Source organism: Haliotis cracherodii, unplaced genomic scaffold, assembly GCF_022045235.1.
Source record: "Haliotis cracherodii isolate W230 unplaced genomic scaffold, xgHalCrac1.p SCAF_19, whole genome shotgun sequence".
In the NCBI taxonomy this organism is placed as follows: Eukaryota; Metazoa; Mollusca; class Gastropoda; order Lepetellida; family Haliotidae; genus Haliotis; species Haliotis cracherodii.
This window is the reverse complement of record NW_027266274.1, coordinates 1557306-1577007: the sequence shown is the minus strand read 5'-3', so window position 1 is coordinate 1577007 and position 19702 is coordinate 1557306. Positions and strand designations below refer to the sequence as shown.

Below are 19702 nucleotides of genomic sequence, written 5' to 3'. Positions count from 1 at the left end.
GTTATAAACTGTCTGGGATCCTCGTTCGGCCAGAACCCTACCACTCTTTGGACACATGGGGAAACCCGACTCATCAGCATTATACAGCCTTGATGGGTCATGCAAGATGTCTGAATCAGTTTTGTCAGCGATGTAGGTTGTGAAGGTATCAAACCAATCAGCAATTTTTTGTTGTGATACCATAGCACGTTCTTTTGAAAGTTGTGTTGGTGTTCTTACTGATATTGTAGGGTTTCGTTTTAAGAAAGCCCTAAACCAATCCCTACCAGGTCTGTCATCAGTAAAAGGATTCTCCCTACCATCTAATTTGATTATTTTCTGGACCGTGTCTAACAGTTCGTCCCTTGTCCGGCCGTACCCTATACTCGACATGTGTATAGCCCAATCTGAAAGATGTCTTTCCTCGTCTTTTGATAAGATGGGTGAAGGACCTTTGCGGTAAACAAGAGGTACTTTATTTGAGAGTTTGTCATGCAGAGTACTTTTTGGTATACCAAAAGCGACGGCAGCTTTGCGTGCAGACATCTGCTTGGCGTTAACAGCATCCATAGCCCGCTTTAAGTTTTCAATTGAATAGGCAGGCTTTCCTCCTCGAACGCTCATTTTAGCAAATCTACACAGACGGTCCTACAATATAATTAGAACTAGTCAATGGAACTATCATATCCATATACTGAAGAATAACGGGAATGTTACTGATACGTAATAACTTCTGTTATCAGATTAGAATGAATGAGGGTACTGATGGGTGACACGTAAAAAACGTTCAGTTTCATCGCAAAAGTAAAATATGACTGATAAACGACACTGAGATAACGTCTTTTTATGAGATTGACAGTTACAGAATGTTTACACTAAAAGCATGCAACTGACATACTGTACGTATTAACCCCCTGAATAACACCCCCAAAGACAAAGTCACGTGCACCACCCCACCCCATCCCCAATCAGAACCCTCTTAAAGTATGTCACTGGCGATCGAAAAAAACCTATTTTTTCATTTTGCATTTTCTTAATAGCTTTTTTTCAATTATTTTTATTTAAAAAAATTCTGATATGTATTTCCAAATTTTATTTGTCGACTGTCCGAGTACTGCCTTCCCACGTAATTTCTCCGAGGTAGTAGTCGGACACAGCTTAATTAGGTTATTTTTAGAATTTTCGCGCCAAACGTTTCCATGTTGGCACGGTCGATTCACAAGAAGTCGCCAAAAACAGAAAAAGCAGACCAGAAACTAGTCGTGAGGAATCTATAACCTTATGATCAGAAACTACAATGCATTGCCAAAACGCAACAAAATGCGTGGGCGACATGGTCACGTGGGAAAACATGCACACGAGCTTTTATCGTGAGTGTTACCAGTAGCAGACGAATCTTTTCTGACGTCAGGGAGGAAGAGGAAGAAGCCTGCGTGAAAATTATGCCCATCAGTACTTTTGTTTATTGTGTACACGTGTTAATTTGCTGGGTTTCCGGGTACTGCCACTGTCCGAGTATTGCCCCACCCGCTCTAGCTTTAAGCAAAAACAAAACCATGTGGCAAAACCACAAAGTACGGGAGGCATAATGTAACTCAAAAACTTTGTATTTTATTGAATTTATGAGAGCAAACAATTATGCTGAAGGTAGCGAAAAGGCAAGGCTTTAAGCACGCCAAAAACAAAATACATAAATTTAATGTATTACCCAAGCCAAAGAAAGAATTCAAAACGCAGAACACAAAATTACGTGGCCACGTGGTGAATGGCAAAAATGGCGGGAAAGAAACAAAATGGCGGGAACAACATTGCCCCCATGAATTACTGTGACTAAATTACCCATGAGCAAGCCAAGACGGACAGCTCCTTCGTCACCCCCATCGAATCGTACTTTGGTGACATCAATGCGTGTATTTCCGACACTCGTGCCGCAGTGGCAAAGGAAAGGAGAAATGCTGTTTTCCAAGTCACATGCTGGAACGAAGCACTACCCAAGGGTTCATACGGAGCCTCCATAAGAGATTTCAACACTAAGGAGAGATCCCAGGCCGGTGCCAGAAGGCGGCCCTTTTTAAGATCTTGCTGTTTGAGAGCCTTGATAATACCCCGAATCACCGGCTCTTTTGAGAGACTGGTACCCATAGCAACATCCCGTACCGTAGCAACAGACGAGACATAGTTGGCAATGGAACCCCCGGAGAGTTTCTGGGTCTCTCGTAAGTGAGTTTCCGGGTCTCTCGTAAGTGAGACATGAAACGAGCATTATCCTGCACAGATACCTTATCTGGCGAATGAATGTGATGTTTACAACACCACTTCGTGAAAATAGCCAAATGTGCATTATACACCTTCTGGGTAGAATCATGATGCATACTAACGTATGCCCGAGACGCCCGACGAGAAAAAACTTTACTCCTCAGACGCTTGGTGACAACATCCACGCGTGCAGATTGAACTGCCCTGCGTTTGGATGAAGCTGGCAGGTGTGAGGGTGGATCAGGAGATCCGGTCTCACAGGTAGCGGAAGTGGCGACTGCGTGGCCTGGGCCAGCAAGTCGGGGGTACCACGATCTGTTCGGCCACATGGGCGCAATCAGTAACATTCGACAGCGAACTCCTCGGAGCCGGCCTAGAATGAGTGGTATTAACGCCGTTGGCGGGTAAGCATAAGCGTCCATGCCCGTCCAGTTTAACGTGAGAGCATCGTGATCGATGGCCCTCGGGTCCAGGACTGGTGATAGAAACAACGGGAGTTGATTGTTGAACCTGGTTGCTAACAGGTCGACCATCGGACGACCCAAACGTTCGCACAGCCACTGAAACACACTTGGTTTAGCATCCACTCCGTGGGGCTCGGATCCCGAGGCCTCGATAGAGCGTCGGCCAGTACGTTCCGCACACCTGGGATGAAACGGGTGCATACCTGGCACGGGACACGATCCACCAGAGCATAAAACTAGGAAGCGAGATCGAGTAGCGAGTGACTGTGGGTTCCCCCCAGTTTGTTCAAATAGGACACTACCATCGTGTTGTCAGTTGCCAGCATGAGCCGGGCGTCGACGAGATGATGCTTCCAGTGATTGACTGCGTTTATCACTGCCTTGAACTCGAGGCAATTGATGTGAAGACCTAGTTCGTCTACGCACCACAGCCCCGAGCTCCCCTCCGCCTCTAGATGGGTGCCCAAGCCCACTAGAGAGGTGTCTGTATACAGGTTCAACGTGGCGTGGAAGAGCCGCATAGAGACACCTGATAAGACGTTGCAAGGGAGCGCCCACCACTCCAGATGCGATCGGAGCCAATCCGGGAGGGCAACTGGATTAGAAACCGTTGCAGCAGGCGGAGGTGGAGACGACTCCGATCGGTGCAATCCTGGGCTGACACAAGCAGCCCTAACAGCTATTCCCAAAAGTGAACAGTCTGTTGCACCGCTAAGACTTTGGCAATCATCGCCTGAATCTTGTGCCACCGGTCTGGGGGGACAAAGAGGCGATGGGTCACCGTGTCGAACCGACCTCCGATGAACTTCAAGTTCTGTGAGGGGGTTAACTCGCTCTTGGGCAGATTGACAATCCACCACAATTGCTCCAAGAGCTGACGTGTGAAATCGAGATGGCATGACAGGGTGTTCGTCATTCGATTGGCCACTAGCGAGTCGTCCAGGTACGCGAAGTACCTGATACCCCTCTTGTGGAGGAACCCCACTATTGGGGTGGTTAACTGGGTGAACAGCCAGGGAGCGGACGAAAGGCCGAATGGGAGTACAACCCACTCGTAGTGCCTGCCTTGAAAGACAAACCTGAGATACTTGTGATGGTCCAAGTGAATCGGAATATGCAGATAAGCATCGTTCAGGTCGATCTAAGCGAGCAAGTCGGCCGGCATGATCAGAGCTTTCAGGTCCGCCAAGGTCAACATTCTGAACTTGGGCGGCTTGTGCAGGTAAAACTCGTTGAACGATTTCAGATTGTGAATCATTCTGACTTCGGCACTGTCCTTCTTGGGAACAAGAAGTATCCTGGAGTAAAACCCTGGTGCTATTTCTGGTAGGGCTAACTCCCGTACCGCCCTCTTCTCCACCAAGCTGCCGATGGCATCGGTGAGGATGGGAGGATCGGCTTCCTAATAGAAACCTTCCAATGGGGCGACGGTGAGCGGCGGATCCGCTTTGAGACCTAGCCGATAGCTGTACTGGATCATGTTGACCATCCATGGGTCGTCAAACACTTGTTCCCAATTCTCCCAGTAAGTCTGGAGTCTGGCTCGGACAGGGGAAGGAAAGGGAGGCCTGCGCCAGGCACAAGTGTCCAGGGATGAATGACTCGGGTTTGCCTAAGGGCCATCCGAAGCTGGCGCTGTTGGCACACAAACCCTGCAAGCGAGAGTCATTTGGAGGAGCCCTTACCGTCCCGAGACAGCTTAGGCTTTCCCCAGTTACCCTTCTTCCCCCGAAAGGTCGGCAGGTTGCCCTTACCGGGGCCCTCAGGGCGGGACCTATTCCCGGAGGAAGAAGACACCGACCCCTTGGACTTCCCGGCCGCAGCATCCTGAGGGGCACTCCGTTTAGGGGCACCACCCAGGCGTCTGTGCAGAGATCAAACCAGATCCAACAGTGAAGCAGTGGCAGACGAAGCAGACTGCTGTTCTTTTAGAACACCAGGAATCCGATTATTAAATAGGGTCTGCGCAGAACAAGGCTGCGAAAGTAACACCTCCTGGTTGGCGGCGTCCAACCCAGAGGAGGCAAGGTACACTTGCCGCCTCAAAAAATGGCACGTGCTGGAAAGAAGGGCCGAAGCCCCGGCAACGTACTCAAGGGTTGCATTCAAACCGATCAAACAGTTGTAAATGCGCTTGTCTCGGTCCATGGACGAACCTTCGACCAGACTGGCTGTTGCCGCCAAGTAGGTGTCTCAATGTGACATAGCGAGCATGGAGTGCCGAGAGAGGGTGTCCATCTGCTGTAAAGTCGCTTGAGTGACTGTAGCAGCAGGTGGGGCACGGACACCCGACCTCTCCATATGGGCCTCCGCGGTGGGTCATGCACCGGGAACGAACCCTTTCTCCACGACGGAGGAGGTAACAGTCCTCAAAGAGGTCATACACCATAGCCACGCGGTCCTTAGTCGATAACGGGAGTATTGGCTCGGGGGAAGGCCCGGTGACTACGGTAGCCGCCGCCGTACCTGTGGACCTGCGTCCGAACCCGCAGCCACCGAAGGGGCCGGGGACGGAACGACCAGGTTCTTATCCCTAGATAAGGCCGCAAGTTTGGAGTCCACCAGTTGAGTCAACAAAGCTGCGACGGAATCCCTGGACAACCCAAGGGCCGCCAAGGGATCTGCCGCAGAGGAGGTAGTACCCGCAATGGGCGCCTGACCGGACAAACCGGCCACCTCAGGGCGCAAAATCCTCCGGCCCAAGACCCTTGCACTGGGTGCACCGGGTGTCCTAGCAAGGGACCCTGCACCACGAGCAACGATCATGGGGATCCCGAGAAGACAAAAACCTCTGACAGGCGCTGCAGCGCCTGGTAACAGGAGTAGTTGGGGTGCTTGACAAATCCATCTCCATGTCAGACAATGTTCTTTGAACAAAAAGCAAAACATGGTTACAACACACACACCAAACATATTCACAAACGTAGATTTTCCGAAGAAAAACAAAGAATAATAGCGAATATAAAATACATATATTAAAGATATACATATATATATTAATAGGTGATGCAAAAGACACCCCACGATATACCACTAAAGGGGGACGGAAACACCAAGTGCCGACGCCACACCCCGTAAGTTGTTAAAAAAGGCGGGAAAATTTTCTAAGCGCCGTATAACGAACGCCCTGTAAATTACAGTTTCCTTAGGACTAAGAAACAGTAACAAATATCACCAAGGATAGCAGGAGGCTGGTAGAACGCAGAGCAGTCGATACACACGTCTTGCAAAGGCAAGCGAAGAGACAAGAGTGAAGGGTGTCACATGGCAGCTAGGTGGCTACGCACGTGCTGCATGAGGTAATTGAGATCTCTGTGGAAGATTTCGCTTTAAGAGCAGTTGTGGGGGACAACAGCCTCGGTATAACAGTGATAATGTATTACTTAATGTAATACAAATGTATAGTTACTGTAACATAGAAATGGCTGAATACATGTGAATGAAGCTGACCTTTCACATGGCTTTACGCATGACAAGTGTAGAAAAAAGCGCTTAAATATTATTTGTCTCTGAAAATTATCATGAAATTAAGTCAAATATTCCTTTTTTTACATTTCCTGTGACCATATCACAAATCACATGGGTAGGAAAATGCAAAGTTATCATGAATTATTCCAAAATTTCATTCGATTTACACTTCTTAATAATTTGACTTCCAGCGACCTCAACCTTACATGGAGATCACACAAAAATTGATGCTGTTGAAATCATGCTGCAGAGATCACATACCAAGTCCAATGATACACAAGTTATCATGTACACAAACTTTCTTGATGCCTAGTTCTAGTGGGCTGCTAAATTAAATGTTAACTGACCCTCATGTGTTGTCTATGATCGCCTCCCTGATGTCCCATATGTGGAGGACGCCGGTCTTCTGGACGAATTCCCGAATGTATATTTCGTCCAGGGGGAGTATCTGCAAAATAAAGCACCATACAGTCACACACAGTCAATTGGCATAATAAATTCATTATTAGAATTTCATCCACACTCATCTCACAATCACATTTAGGAGCACCTATTGGGGCTATTTTCACTATTGTGATTGTATTGCAATAGTAGCCCATACCATTGCAATAGTCTTGGGATAGTACTAAACCACTTTTGTGTTATGACCTTCATCTTGGAAATCTACTGTTCCATGTGTGCCATATGGAACCTTGGTCAATAACAATGATGTAGGCCAATTTTGAACAACTGAACCATCTGTTGATTATTTATAATAAAATATACACATAAAATAACTTTCTCATTTCTTTTTTGCAGAGTTTTGATCAGCTAATCCTTTGAACAAAGTATGTTGTTCTCACATAGGCATTTCATGCCCAGATGTGGGTGTATTCCATCTGCTTCAGTAAACCAACATAAATACATGATATAAACACTTACTTTTGACACATCCACTGTGCAAGATAACAGTGATTAAGCAATCAACGTATCGGATAATCGTGTGATCAATGGTTTTTTGGTAACTCAACTGATAATTCTTCTCATACTGCTACATCAGGAACATATTCAATAAGTTGATAACATGTGTTCCGGGTTTATTAGCCAATCTTAGTTTGAATAATTATCCAAGACACAAGAAATGCCAAATGGTAACCTGACTAATTATACCTGAAATAAATCATTAACTGAGCTTCAAGAGAATGTCCATACATACACAGGTGGAGTGTTGTACCATGGATGACAACAAGGGAGTTTTCAGGGTAGTAATTGTTGTATAATATGCAATCTAGTTGCTTGAAAAATAAGGGTTGTTGCTATTTTGAGTGCACGGGTTGCCCGGTCGCCTAAGGCGTCGCGATTTGCTTTGCAAAGCTGCACCCCTTGGGCCTGCCAGAAACCTATGATTGTGGGTTCGAATCCTACTTCGCCCCAATTATGTTTCTAGGTATGTCAGCACCATACCCATGCTTGTGGGTTTCACCGAAGTGGTAAAGTCTGAGACCTGCATAATTTAAGGCTTTCCTCCCACATTAAGCTGACACGCCGCAATATAACTGGAATACTGTTCAAATCGGCGTTAAACCCAACTCACTCACTCACCATGTCACTCACCACTTTTCAAATATAGTGTATGATACTAAAATGGTCATTTAGCTTAGCATGGTATGCTATATTATTGAGGTAGTTAATTCATAATGGATCGTAATGGTGAAAGCTTACTAACCAATAATATATGTCATACGCAATATGTTTCTGGTTCATTGTTTACTTTTATGACACATCAATTAGGATTTACGGAGTTTGGCAAACAAAGTACATGTTATTTGAGACTCAAGGGCATGCAACTCTATATTTTGTGGTTTAACAAGTGAGGTTTACATGGTTTACATCACTTCATGTTTTGGTTTATGCATAATCAGTATGCATACTACCTAGGTTGGGTCAAGGGACATCAGCCAAACAAATCAGGCCTCAAAGTTTAAATTGTTATCAAGTAGCCATATGGCTACAAATATTTTTTTTCCAGGTAGCCAGTGGTAAAGTCAAGCCAATATTGTAGGTAGCCAAAAGCATTTGAAATTATTTTTTATGAAATACAAGTCATAGCAGTAGTCTGGAATTGTATATTAGTGGAAACTGTACTTGAGTTCTGTTATTTGTGACTCGAACAATGACGCAATTTATGTTTCTTGATTATATAGGTATACCCTTGTTTATCCAATAAACTATCAATTAAAATAAAATACTAATTACATTAATATTTATGTATTTCAGTTCATTGTTGACTTTAGGAGGAATTATTTGTGAGCACAATTAGTGAAATAGGACTCAAGTCGCCGGTAAACTCAAACGATGTTTACTTGTTCAGATCAAAACCATAACTGAAAACACAACGGTATTACTATGATGACATCATCACAACACTCACACAACCATTCCAAACTATGTTAACATTGCGTTCTATTTATAGAAATACTTCCGGGTTTAGAGTTACCTCCCTTACATCATAAGTAACAGAAGTGTCTCCCAAGATCAACTGTTTTTGTGTCTAGATATGTGTAGCAATAGAATTTAGTCGCCACAACATATTGTACAAGGTAGTCATTTGGCTATCTCTGAATTTTGGACAGTAGACAAATTGAAATTTAGGTCGCATTGGCGACCGTCTTAATCGCAACTTTGAGGCCTGCAAATGGGTTCTTTTCTAACCATTTTGAATGGAGGTAGGGGTAATTCCACATCAAAATCATTCAAGAAACTATCATAAAAAAGTTACTGTAATGTAGTTTGACTTTAGGTAACCCAGTTTTAGTCAAGAGTAACCTCCCTTATCCCATCGTCACCTATGTCCTCCTAGTCAAGCATGGCGAGCAGACCATGCACTTTGAGTCACAGCAATTTTAAGATTCAGTTTTGGACTGTCCCTGTGAAACCTTGAACAGTATGGCCAGCTATCTGTGACATAATGGCTGTAAGAAGCAAAAGATGTGGAGCGGGGGCACGCATAGCAGAAATTATGTCCGATTTAAAATCACCAGTGACACCGATAGAGCAGCAAGGTATGAAATGCATGGATGTTCTACCCAGACCAGGTACGCTGAAATTGGCGAAAACGGTTGGTGACTCGTGTCAGGGGATGAGAGACAGGTTTGAGAATCTTGAAGCAGAGCCCCAGACTTACTTTTCCATATATTGGAGGGACTGGATTTTTCAAGTAAGCTACACATGTCGACATGGGCAGCATGTCTAGTAGGTTTTTTTGGCCTGCTATGTTCTATGAAGAAAGAGACTTGCATACTAAGGACATAGTACGACATGCCGAGGGCATATGAGGTGGACAAAGAAACTACAGTTTCATGAGAGTACATTGTAGGTCACGCTTCCTGCATTGGGCAACCACTGTTTGTGTCCAGTTAAAGCACTGGAGGCACTTGAAGACAGACATGTCCATCCTCATGCAGCCATGCCTTTGTATTGTGACTGCAAGGGCAAAGTTTTGTCCTATCCTATTTACTGACTTAGGCAGTTCGGTTCTGACAAGTCAGGTTATCAAGGTCTCCCTCATGGGACACTCGTCTCGTTGGGTGCGTGGCAGTACGCCTATTTCTGTATTAGGCTATTTGCATTTGCAGTATTAAAATTTGTGCCAACCTTTCCTCTAGTCCTTATTCTGCATTTAATACCGGTTCTGAGAGTTAGCCTCAACCTCAGGGTATCGCAGTACTTGTTCTGTACGCTAAACAGAACAAAATGCACTCACTAACCTTTATGATTATTCATGTTCTCTATATCAGATGTCATTTATTTTATGTAACTATGCATATTTTACTGATAAAAGTTTTTTATCTACATAAGTAACGCCGACTGAAACCCAGGCCTCGTGCTCAGTTTGACAAGGGAGAGAACTCCATCATATCGAAGAGCAGGAAAAAGTTGTGTATGGAGGTCTGAATTGGATGATAACAGGACATAATTTTACCAACCACTAAGTAAGATGATGCCAGACTTCAGTGACCTAAGTGCAAAGACAACACAACTAAAATTCTGAACGTGTTATCAGTAATAGGTATTAAATGCATATTTACCGAAAAATAAGAAAAAAAATATTTTAAAAAATCAACAACAAAATATCAGAAATGATATTTTAAGATGTTTGTTTAAAAAATTGGATTGCAATAATTTGTCAAAAAAATGGAAAAATGTTAAAAGTTAACAATAAATAAATATAACATGTATAAAGCACTTCTAGTTAGCCAAAAGTATGTATTTATCATCTGGCTTCTAGTGAAGAACATATACTACTCAAAAGAAGTTAAGGATCACCCAATTCTTTCATAAGGGTAAAGTTAAACTGTCATGACATGAGAGATTAACTATAGTAATAAGAAAGAATCAGGTGATCCTTAACTTCTTTTGAGTAGTATATTTCAAAGTATGGCATTATGACCATCAAGGCCTTATGATCTAATACATTCTGGCCACAGAGTGGAGAAAAAATGTGTGGACTACACAACACTTCCTTTACCTTATTAGTCACCATGAATATACAGATGATCTAGTTCAGGCCGAAGGAGAAAGTTTACTTAGAAAACTGCGGGTTATATCATTGTCATGGGGGGTAAGGCAATATTAAAAAGCTGCCAGAAGTAAATATCAACACGTTAATAACTCCTTAGTAAAGCAGACAGAACATTCCAAGAAATTTGAAATTGTTTATGGAATGAGCACTTCCTGCATGGTTACTGATTTGCATTTATAGACAGCTGCTTAGTGGTGTGTCCGCGTTAACTACCGGAAACCACAAATGCCGTGGTACCACAGGGTCCGAGTACAAAGTGTATACATACAAGTGGCCATGACATACTGTAACGAGTCCTGTTTTCGATCAAGCGATAAAACAGCATCTTCAGATTTGCATGTCAACAGTCAAGAGGTGTTGACTACGAGATTTACAGATACAGAGATAATATAGAGCCCGCAATAATATAGATTCATACTCTAGACCTGTTGCAGAATCAAAATTTGCTGTCTGTCAAACTTCAAGCATGCTAAGCACTTTACTAATATTTACATATTTTGCCATCTTAAGTTTTGGGCAACAAAGCAGTTTACGGGACACGGCCCAAGGTCTACCATACGCTCATTTACCGCGCTATAGTGCCACCGCTGTCTCGCTATACCATTACCGTGTCTTAACCCTCTTGGTGCCACGGGACCATATATGGTCCCTCACTTTTCACACCCGCATAGTGCCAGGGGACCATATATGGTTCCGAGAAAATGCCCTTTTTAAACTGTGAATTTTGATATTTAACACTGAGTGCGCAAAGCCAAAACTATAACCATCATCACCCCAATCATCTTAGCTTTAACATCGTGTAACTCATACTTTATACAATGCTATGGTTTGCGAAATATGGCGAGATTAGTAAAGTGGCAACCGCTCTTCTCGGCCTTTTTCTGCCATGTTTTAACACCAAGCACACGACGGCGAATTTTGATTATGCACCAATGTCACATACACGTAAATATTTTCAGACAAAATCCTTGTTCATAAGAAAAAATATGACCTGAGTAGTCAGAAAGACATATTTTTCCCAACTGTATACTTATTCACGTAATTACAATTCTGTTCACTCCTTTAAGAACAAGTTTATTTACATGTTTTGTATATTTTTATCGACTATCGGTAATGGCGGAATGGTCGGTACACATGAGAAAACGACAGTGTATATTTCCATTACATTTCTGCCGTTCATTGAATGAATTGATAACCATCATCACCCTAATCATCTCAACGTTTATATCGTGTAACTCATATTTTATGCAGTGCTACGGATTGCGAAATATAGCGAGATTAGTAATGTGGCTACCGCGCTTCTCGATCTTTTTCTGCCATGTTGAACTTCATGCGAATGAAGGCATTTTTTTATTATGCACCGTTGTCACATACACGTAACTATTATTATATCAGACAGCCAATTTGAAAAACAAATCTGATCGGACTGGTCAGAAAGATTTACTAGTCCCCACTGTACAGTTATTGGCGTTAGAGTACTAACGTTTAGTTGGCCACAGAAGTTTTTTGTTCAAGTATTGCATATGTTTATCGACTGTGTGTCACGGCGATTTAGCAGAGCACTACATACAAACCGACAGTGCAGATTGTCTTTTTGTTTATGATGCTGATTTACAGAAAATATTCAAATCAAAGATACGGAAAGATAGCTATAATCGTTAATATTAAGTTGGTATAGTGTATATTTATGGGCAGGAGGTTCATGATCAAAACCTAAACATTGAATGGCCAAGCCCGAAGTGATGAACAGTACACGTGCGCATCATAGCAGTTCCGCGATTTCTTACCAGTTGTCCTACATACTTGCCCGTTCAGACAAATAACTGCTACTTTTTTCATAAGAAATGACTAAGAGTCATGTGTGATTGCTCAAACTAGCTGACCGTGTGAGTGACTTGCCCTAACTGTTTCACATTTTGTCGCAAATGGAGATTTTAAAAGTGTGGCCACGACATCTAACGTGAGTCGACGCGATATTGTAAACAAATTGTGTCAAGGTCGGTTCCACATGTGATAGCTCGGCCCCCGTTTCTGTCGATGGTACACGCGATACAAACATAATGCAACTACTGAAAACATCAACATAACTTCTACAATGATGCCAGCAATACCTTTTTGCATTTGGGTTAACCGCTTATGGATACGATGTGTTGTAAAGTTCGATTTCGATTTGTTTTTCCTTTCATTGAAACTGTGATAATGGTGCTGTGATTGGTTTGCTGAAATAGTATTTTCCATGAGTCTAATGTACATGGTCCATGCTGTGATTGTAGAAGATAATTGATAACCAATTGTGTATGCATATATATTATCAAATACACATTACTAATCTCTTCAGAAAATGGAATATATTATAGCTCATTTTCAAACATTCAATTTATATAAGATATACAAATTATTTATGTACACTGTACTCTCGATGAACGTATGATAATCTATTGCAAGTCTTCAACTCTTATTTGATATGTCATCGGAAATGTCAGCAATGAGTAAAATTAATTTTATTTCAATACAATCTGCAATTTTATTCAAATAAGCTCATAGACGGTCGGTGGTTTCCCGCCGCTGTAAATTTGTCGTCTGGACAGGTGCGCGTGATTTGACCTCGCGTGTTGTGACGTGGATGACGTCACATGAAACAGCTGATCTAATGTTGTGGTGGTATAATGGATACACGTGGTTTCATTTTCCAAATAACAATATTCTCTTTGACTGAACTAGAAAGCATATCTAGTACATCACGATTGGAAAATGTCTACGGTGACCGAGTGAATGAGACCGCATATCATTTGACGAACAGTGTTAGTATTTGGCGCAGTTTTCTAATTTTGGTATGTTGACATGTGCTTTTCATATCTGTTTGAATGCTTGATATTCCAAAAATATAATGTGCATTTAGTTGAGTACAGTAAGAACGCTGTCAAAATGGATCCCATATTAAACAACTAGATTTTTAACATTTTAGCTTCATCTATTGGAATCTCGAATGGTTCAATTTATAACATAAACAGTAAAAGTAATTAGATCTACTCACAATATATAGATAATCAATTTCTGAAAGACAAAAAGTTTTCAGTGTAAATGTGATTTCGTTTTGATGTTTTATATAGTTATATTTATGTCTATTTTTTCACTTTGCATTATCTAAATTACCAAATACTTTGACCAGTGACATAGTAGTAATTAGATTCTACTTTGTTTTGTATCCTAAGTATGAAATAGATATTTTTATTAAAAATAAATGTTTGTCTAAGAGCAAAATCAATGGAAGGAAAGACATAATAAACCATTTTTATTAAAGATTTTGCTGGTTAAATTTTCAAAGTTCAATACCAAGAATATATTTTACCTTTTATGACAAATAATTCCATTACTTTCATTGACCTACAATCATTTTCTATTTCATACTTTTCCTTTAGTAGAATGGGATGGAATGGGAATTTCATTGGGATTTTTTATCGGTAAATATAACTCACGGAAAATTCTCAGTGAATGTGTACGTCAACATAAATATCATATGTCTATTACTGTTAGGACATGTACTTGCCAATGATATGAATTATTGGTCATTTACATTTCAAACAAGGGTGCTTACTTGACTTTGCTTGCCATATTCGGGTGCGTCCATATTACGATTAATGTGGAACATTAGGAAACTTATAATACCAGCACTTTTATCAATGGCTGGGCAGTGCATAGATCTTTTGGATTTGGTGACTTTAGATACTGTTGGAAAGACAATCAACTCGAGTTGCATGTTATACAATTTGGTTACCCTGTTTGAAGAAATAAAGACGTTGCAACACTTTTGATACAATGTATACGTTTTTGTAACCGCGACGTCAGCACAGTGCGCCACTGAGTGGTTTGCAGGCTGACTGACGTCCAGGCACCATGAGGGTTAAGCTCCAGTCCCTCTCGCTTCACAATCCAACACCCGTTTTTGGTCTTAGGGAAACTTACACGTCTTAACGATCCAACACCCTTTTTCGGTCCTTAGGGTTATCTTGCTTTGGACAAGGGTTAGCCATAAATTCTTACCTTTTCAAGCGTTAATTCAGTTAATCCGAATGGTCGGTCATGTTGACAATGGTGGGTGTTTTTTCAAGAAAAGATGAATGGGAAAGCGGACCGTGACGTCACACACATGCGCAACTGATTGTTTACTGAATTATGCATGCATATTAATTGGGATTCTAATGAGCCGTTAAACGAGCACTGATTACATGTGATAGAGCGTCGGCTAGTTAACGCATTAATTTGCAGAGCCAGTGAGCCAGCAAAGCGTCGAGCCCCCACAGCCCTAATTGGATCTGAAAAAGTGCACTACTCCCAAAATTCTGTATAAAATATGCATGATAAAGCTGAGGTGATTAGAGTATATGACGGTTCGAATGTTTATTTACGGACCCAGTGTTTGACATTTTAATTCACAGTAGAAAAAGCGATGTTTTCTTCGAACCATATGTATGATGCCGTTGCACTAATGGGGTGTGAATAGTGAGGGACTATATATGGTCGCATGGCACCAAGAAGGTTAACATTAATAACAAGTATGCAGGATTATTTCGTCACTGGAAACTGGGGAGACTCCATTTGTAAATATTTTGCACCTGAGACGTCACCAGATCTCTTTGTCTGAAGTCCACATATCCGCAGCATCATCGGATGAAGGAACTTCGGATACAGCACGGCAAAACTGCCGATGATGATAGCAAAAGTAGCAACGGTTTTGATCGACGACATGTTGAATGTTTCTCCTTTGACGGTGGTGATGGTGGTAGTGGTAGCGGTTGGGATGGTTGTCAACCGGAAGTCCAGATTTGTGGTCGGATATATCCAAAACGGCACTCAACGAAAATGCACCAAACTGGCCACTCTCCTCCGTTCCATGCGATAAAAGCAACATTCTTCGTGAGCTGGTTCCCGGTGTCAGAGAGTGGGATTTCCCCCCTAGCCTAAATTCCCCCCAGAAAGGGGGCTATATAGCCTAATTTCCCCCGGAAAAAGGGCTATATAGCTAAAATTCCCCCGGGGAAAAATGACTACATAGCCATATTTCTGCTTTAGAGTCAGATTTTCCCCCTTAACACAAGAGGGAAGTATATGGCTATACAGCATAATTTCCCCTATATCCCTCAGATTTTTCAATGCAGTATTAAAAAACATAACCTACTGCACCATTTAACAAACATTGATCAAACAGCAATGGCAAAAGTGAACTACTTGCATGCCATATTTGACAGAGAAATTGGAGTTAAACGTGTCTCAATTGAAAACAAGCTTTTAGGAATCCTGTATAACAAGGTTAGTGTTGAAAAGATAGACGATACCGACTTGCCACTTGTTATTCATGCCAGAGATCTTATTTATGAACTTTTGCTGAATACTAGTAAATACTTCACGTCAGGGATTTTCTTCAATGCAGTGATTAAGGGTGTGTTGGAATCAACAAACAGCAAAACAGTGGAAGACAGTTATATTTTAGAATTTCTGGACAAAGTTTTGTTCTGTGTTTCTGGCGCAATAGACCAGCTTGAACTCAAACTTCATTAATATTCAGTAAAATGAATAAAATTCTTTTTACATAGTTATTCTGTTCACCAATGTTATGGTTTTAATGGTGCTGAAAATTTCACTATCGCCTTTATCATACTGAAGAGCAAGAGGTCCCAGGTTCGAACCCCGTTAGTGTTATTTAGAATAAAGCTTTATTACCCCGAGGGGAATTTGGATTATATTTGAAGTGAAAAGAGTATACATACACTCATTACGAACAATACAATTTCAGACCAACACCTATATCTGCACTCATACATAGCACTCCATGCAAACTTAAATAACACTCCATGCATACAAACATACACACAGAACATACATGTATAACATAAAGCAACAAAATATGCACTATGAAAGAAGATAAAATATGAATTAACACTAGCACATAAGAATTGAACAATGAATTTAAGAGACAGGTTGACTTGGTTCATCATTTAAAAACAAGTGCAAAAGTGAGCGTGGCTCACTAATACCCCCGACCGCCTAGTGTGTCAGTAGTTACAAATTAAATAGCCAGGATAGGGTTAGCCTTTGAAAAATTCATTAAAAAAATGGAAAATTAATGAAACCATTTTGTTTCTTATGACTGCACCCCTCCATATGACACAGATTATATGTACTAAGTTTGAGATGAGTCCACTGAATAGTTTAAGAGAAATTGTGCGGACAAAATTTTCGAACGGACGTTAGGGTTTGAAAAATTCATAAAAAAATGGAAAATTAATAAAAACATTTTTTTTTCTTTTGACTTCACCCCTCCATATGACACAGATCATATATACTAAGTTTGAGATGAATCCACTGAAAAGTTTAAGAGAAATCGCGCGGACAAAGTTTTCGAACGGACGTTAGGGTTTGAAAAATTCATAAAAAAATGGAAATTTAATAAAACCATTTTTTTTCTTTTGACTTCACCCCTTCATATGACACAGATTATATGTATAGCCAATTTTCCGCGTTGGAGTTAGATTTCCCCCATAATTAAATATATGTCTATTATCAAAAGTACCTAGATATACAGTTGGCTGATGGAGTAATTTACAAGAGAAACCATGATTAAAATCTTGTGTTTTTTAGCGCCATACATTCTTAATTTTAATAAATAGAGGATAGTTCATTTCGACAGTGAGATATGGCGGATCTGTCACTCGACAGATCAGATCAACCTTTTGTCACTGACGAAATTAAATGTTTTATTTATTATATATTTATTTAGTAGGGTATGTGTTTTTTATTTTTTATTTCGTTGTTGTGTATTTGAGGTAAATCAGCAAAAATCAAGATCTTATATAGTTCTTCAACATGGTCATGCAATATATCATATGAAAGCTTTTTACATTGTCTTTTCAATGATATACATTATTCATTAACTCCTGTGGTAAATTGATCCCCAACAATGAAAAAAGGAAATATTGAAAGCTAATTTCTCGCGACTTTACCCAAATTTAGATTTCAATTAAAATGGACATCGTTTCACTCAAAATTGTAGATATACTGCACTTTTGTCTAGGCATTTCACTTGTTTATAATTTTAGTGGAGAAACAAACATGAGAATACTTCTAGTATTATGAAGTATTAAAAATAAAATGTGAAATAATGTCATCTCTAGTCACCGTCAGAGTCCGTCTCATCTGTAGAGGTAGGTAAGTTGTTTCTGTTTAGGGATGACATAGCACAACTGCATCCAAGGGAACATCCAATGATGTTCTTGGCGCAGCTACACCTGGATGAGGAGCATCTGCCTGTTGTGCATTTACGGGTAAGCAATTCTAGACACAGTGTTGGCATTCGTTTCTGGGTCATTGGGATGGGTTCTCAGTGGACGACCTCCTATACTCTTCTGGTGGTGGAATGTCAGCCTTTCCTTTATGTGCAGAACACCACGTGATGCACTAGTGCTGACATCTGAGTAGAGGTTGTGGTGGGAGTTCCTCTAGGTCTCAAACTCTGTGGAGCATGTCAGTTGTAAGTGTATTAATGCTAGTTGCAGTCGATGCTGGATTGTACACTTTGACGCTGGATTGTACACTTTGACGACATCTGTTTCTGTCTTTTTCATGTTGAAGGGACCAGTTTCTTCTGTTGGTTGCAACAAATATGGTTGTGCGATAAATATGTTCCAGGTCCACAACCTGTGACCGCATGGAATGCTGGTAGAGCTGATACAACATCTGAGAGAATGAGACATTGTTGTACATCATCAACTGATATGCACCCATTAATATCTGAGCAGAAAACCGATGTTTATGATGTTTCAACTGTACTAACACATCACTGCCTCGGCTGTGAATGACACTTTCGTCGTATCCATTGCAGGAGGCATCCATGACATTGATCACCATTCGTGTATCTGCCTCTTTATGTGTTGACAGTAGATTTGGCATTGCTTCAGATTGATCTATGGAAGATACTGCTCTATCTGGGTTGCTTAATCCACCTGCAATGATGATGCTTTGATGATTATGATGGAGATGCTGTGCCTGTGTGTGCAATTCTGTGGTCAAGAATTGTATCAAATTTTGCTTGTTCATTTCAATAAAACTGGACAATGTAGTCAGCAGAAGGATGTCTGATTTATCTATTATTCTTCGAATTTTCTTTGATCGATCACCTCTTTTTGTCCGAGTTGCAGATTTTACAGACTTTGCAACATATTGGTCAAAGACATCATCGACTTAAGTACAAGTTTCACTGAAGTTCTTCAGCACATTCCAATTGAAAACATCAGCCAAATCTCCAAAGGTCCTAGCTTTGCTTGGTTTACCTATAGTCTGTACAAGAACCATACCAGAAATAACAATGCATGTTGTGTCATCAGTTGATGGTAGCATGAGAATCTGCAAGCAAATGTGATAATGCAGCCTTGTTGTACAAAGTAGACCATCTGGTGTTGCCACGGAAGGTGGGGTCTGGGACAGCTCGTGTTAGAAGATGTGGTACGTTTACTTCTCTTCCACTGTGGGTGGCACTCAGCAACCTTCTGAAAGGTTTTCTTCCTTGCTTAAAGGTATTGGTTTGAGTTGACTTCTTTGATACCCGCATGGTGTACAGTGCGGAACATGTACACTGTTGGACATATTTTCTGATATTTTGTCATGAATACTCTCAGCATTATCCGCCAATCGATTGTCAATGAACTCTGACAAAAGCTTGTCACCTCGATTCATACCATGATGATGTAATATCTTCCTTAGATCAATCTGCAGCAATACCAAATCTACTATAAACACATGAAGAGGCAGATACACGAATGATGATGCATGTCATGGATGCCTCCTGCAATGTATACGACCACATTGTCATTCACAACCGAGACACTGATGTGTTAGTACCGTTGATACATCATAAACATTGGTTTTCTGCTCAGATATAGATGGGTGCAGGTACTGCAAATGACCCTCTATTCATACAAGT

General features: G+C 41.2%; 1 protein-coding gene across 1 annotated transcript in view; it reads right to left on the bottom strand.

Moving 5' to 3' along the window:
* LOC139466656 (resistance to inhibitors of cholinesterase protein 3-like) overlaps positions 1-15527 on the bottom strand; it is a 55728-nt gene extending 40201 nt beyond the window's left edge. The window contains exons 1-2 of the mRNA XM_071248245.1: positions 15342-15527; positions 6515-6615 (exon numbers count right to left, since the gene is read on the bottom strand). Of these exons, the coding sequence (XP_071104346.1) occupies positions 6515-6615; positions 15342-15474 (234 nt within the window). The 5' untranslated portion in view covers positions 15475-15527. The remainder of the gene's footprint in view (positions 1-6514; positions 6616-15341) is intronic.
* Positions 15528-19702: the final 4175 nt, after the last annotated feature.